The 3,458-nt window shown below is 36.3% G+C and overlaps 1 protein-coding gene across 1 annotated transcript in view; it reads left to right on the top strand.

Moving 5' to 3' along the window:
* Positions 1-3,458, top strand: part of LOC106460796 (A disintegrin and metalloproteinase with thrombospondin motifs 18-like) — a gene marked incomplete at its 5' end in the record, with an annotated part of 28,997 nt that overhangs the window by 1,306 nt on the left and 24,233 nt on the right. Inside the window, one exon of the mRNA XM_022387585.1 lies at positions 2,945-3,098. Coding sequence (XP_022243293.1) covers positions 2,945-3,098 — 154 coding nt within the window. The remainder of the gene's footprint in view (positions 1-2,944; positions 3,099-3,458) is intronic.

The following is a 3,458-nucleotide window of genomic DNA, read 5'->3' as shown; positions in this document are numbered from 1 at the left end:
AGCTGCCTTTCCTCTAGTCTTACACTGCTAAATTAGGGACGGCTAGCGCAGATAGCCCTCGTGCGTGAAATTTAAAAATCAGACAAACAAAGCACTATCTTTGGAATGGATTTTAACCCTACAATTATTGTTATCATATTTCATATAGTGCCCCCCCCCAGAGGCACAGCGGCATGTCTGCGGACTTACAACACTAGAAACCGGATTTCGATACCCGTGGTGGGCAGAGCACAGATAGCCCATCGTGTATAGCTAGACTGTTTTGTGAGACACAGAGGATTAAGTTAGACCTTGTTGAGTATCGTTATTAGATTTGTCGTTAGACACAACAATTTTAGAGGTGTCTGGGTAAATAAGCTAGCCAAACTACTTTTTGAGGGAAAACGTTATAAAACGCAAGGAGAATGCCATATATCTATCATGTGAAAAATAAACTATACCAGTGTACAATAATGTATTGATGGTTTACACTGTGATTGGTTGTCGTCCAACCAATCAGAAAGTGCCACACCAGTATTAATTCTATAAAAAACACATGCAGTTATGCTACGTCTACTAGAAGTAATGAGATTCTAGTCACGATTCACAGGACTGAAATACCGTTTGACAAACGTGTCGAAATTAAAGTTTGGGATGGTCAAGGATACACCATGCCAAAAAACAATGCAGCAAAACTTCGTATTTCAGCAGGAGCTGTATGCAAGATTCAGGATAAGTGAAACTGACACTGTTAATGATAGAAGTGATGGGATAGAAAACCGAAGTTATCCAAAAGTAATGCTGTGTATCTCGGGGTGTATTCTGTACCAAATCGACGACAGCCGAGTACAGACAGATCTTGCCAACTACCTTGCTGTCAATACAGGTATGAATCGAAAACAGTAAGATACGCATTAGCGCAGGGTGGTCTCACTGGACGTGTAGCTATTTGAGAACCGTTCTTGGGCAAAGTAACCAAACCAAAATGGACAAAGTTGAAGATGTAAACTCTTTAAACATTAATCCAAAATCGAATTGTTCGGCAACAGTAGACAATTTATTCAACGGAAGAGAAAGAAATGGTAATATACTCAATGTTCAACATCCACAAAGAATCAGTGCAAGTTTAGGCCTACGGTGTCGGTGATTTACAAAAAAAAAACTGATGGCACCCTGACTGCTGACAAGTACAAGCATGTTCTAACTCATTATGCCATTCCTTCAGGAATGTGGCTCATATTCATCTTCTTCCAGCAGGATAATTATCTCAAACCTACAATAAATATGGTAAAACATTATCTTGACATCAAAGAAGCCAATGGAACACTCATAGCCATCGCTTGGCCTGCATAAAGTCCCAACATGAATATTCTTGAGGCTCTATAGACTTATTCAAAATGCTAAAAGGCGACTAAATTGTGGGAAGTAATATTAGACATTAGAAACGATATTCTGTAATCAACCATTGACAAGTTGTAAGGCAGCATAGAAATAACGTGTAATGTCCTATCTAAAGCGAAAGGCTCACATACAAAATATTAGTGTATTGCACAAAGCTTATTCGCCTATCTTATGCATTTTCCGAGATAATGATTCGTAATATTAATAATGTTTACCATCTAGTTGCAGGTACTCCTTGTTTGTGACTTCTGTAGGTGTATCGCTAGTGTGTTTCCGTAATTATTTCTGATACTGTTTATTATACAAATCGTTCAGTAGACTTGTTAGGATAATTCGAGCTATATGTTTGACAGAAGCCTTAGTAAATGAGTTCAACTTTACGCTAACACATTTATGAGTTACCTACATTTCCGGAGCTGGATGAATAGATTAGTTTGATTACATCCTAATCTTCACAGAGTTGAGGAAGACGTGCGTGAATGAGTTCATCTGATAAATTACCTAGCTGCATCTGCTTCTTCTGGATCACGTATTGCAGGTGTATCTGTAAGGCTAGACTACTTTATCGGAACAGTATCTAATTATATAGATAATGTTTCTCCAAATTGTTGAATTGCAGGCTGGCCTGGAAGGTTAGGTCAGTTTATCATAATAACACTTGATTACTTAATTAAACCATTTCGTTAGATGCATTTCTTGCAAGTGATTCTGGAAGATAAGCTAGTTTATCGAATAGTATATGGTGTTCTTTATAAGTTGATTATTCAGATACACGGAGAGTAAGTGAGCCTAATAGGTTAATTTATCGGAATATTGTAACCATCTGTCTAGTCAAATTATATCGTCACATATAAATTTCAGATGTTCCTGAAGGATTATGCTTATTTGTTATAATGTTCCTTAATCAGCTTACCAGAATGTTCCTCGAGATAGGCGATAAGAAGACAGATCTTGTAGACAAGGCTAGTTCATCGAAATAGAAATTACAAGTTAAACTTATGTTAAAGTGATTTTGCTGACAACTAAACCTCGAATTGGGAGACTAGTTAACACACTTAACAAACAGGTGAAGACTGTAGAATTTATTGATTTTCAAAGGCGATATATCACTGGACATTCAGTATGTTAGAATTAGGGCGAAAGTAAGAACTGATAGATTCTCATTTCGAAGCTTCTTCTTAGCCCTGAAATGTGATATTACGCTTATCGCTGAGCTATGAAACACAGTTAAAACTAATAAGTTATCAGAAACGTGTTGAGCAATAGCGTTAAGTTCGAAAAACATCTAGAATTACAATTCCAAAAATAAAATATTAATGTATTTTGGTGACTTTCAGAGTAAGGGCTTATGTGTGTGTGTATGTGTGTGTGCATGTCAATACCGTATTTTTTGTATGTCAGTTTAGTTTAATCTATATATTCGATTTCAATAAAAGTTAACTTTAAGAAAAAAAACTTCTGCAGTTGTTCCATTTCATTCGAAGTCATGAAGCTGATTTCATTAAGAAGTACTTTTTAATTGGTGTATTAAGATGATTCCAGTAGATTGTTTTATTTTCCTCAGATCTTCCCGTTCTTTCTGTTTGAATAATGAGCCTAAGCAGAAAGGAGATCTTCAGTTTCCAGATACGCTTCCCGGAGAGATGTACGATGCAGATATGCAGTGTAAACTCCAGTTTGGAACCAAATCTAAACTCTGCAAACTTTATCATGAAAAGGTTTAAAAAATTATTTTTATTTTTTGGGGGTAACGCTTAATATTTTTTAGATTTTTTTATGTTTTTAACATGCTTCTATATGAAATTGTTTGTTTGTACTTATGCATAAAGCTCACAATCATGAAGTCTACCTGTGAGGAAGAAACGTAGTGACAACATTCACTAAGACCACTGAAAAACCTGTATGTTTCATATAGCAATTTTATTCAGTAAGACTGTCTCAAACCTATGTGTCTCACAAAGTGTTCTAGCAGTTGCATTCGTCAAGTCTGCCTGAAACCTATGTGTCTCACAAAGTGTTCTAGCAGTTGCATTCGTCAAGTCTGCCTGAAATCTACGTGTCTCACAAAGTGTTCTAGC

The sequence above is a fragment of the Limulus polyphemus genome, unplaced genomic scaffold (assembly GCF_000517525.1).
Source record: "Limulus polyphemus unplaced genomic scaffold, Limulus_polyphemus-2.1.2 Scaffold837, whole genome shotgun sequence".
Lineage (NCBI taxonomy): Eukaryota > Metazoa > Arthropoda > Merostomata > Xiphosura > Limulidae > Limulus > Limulus polyphemus.
Note: the sequence above shows the minus strand (reverse complement) of the source record. Positions and strands in the feature narration are given on the sequence as shown.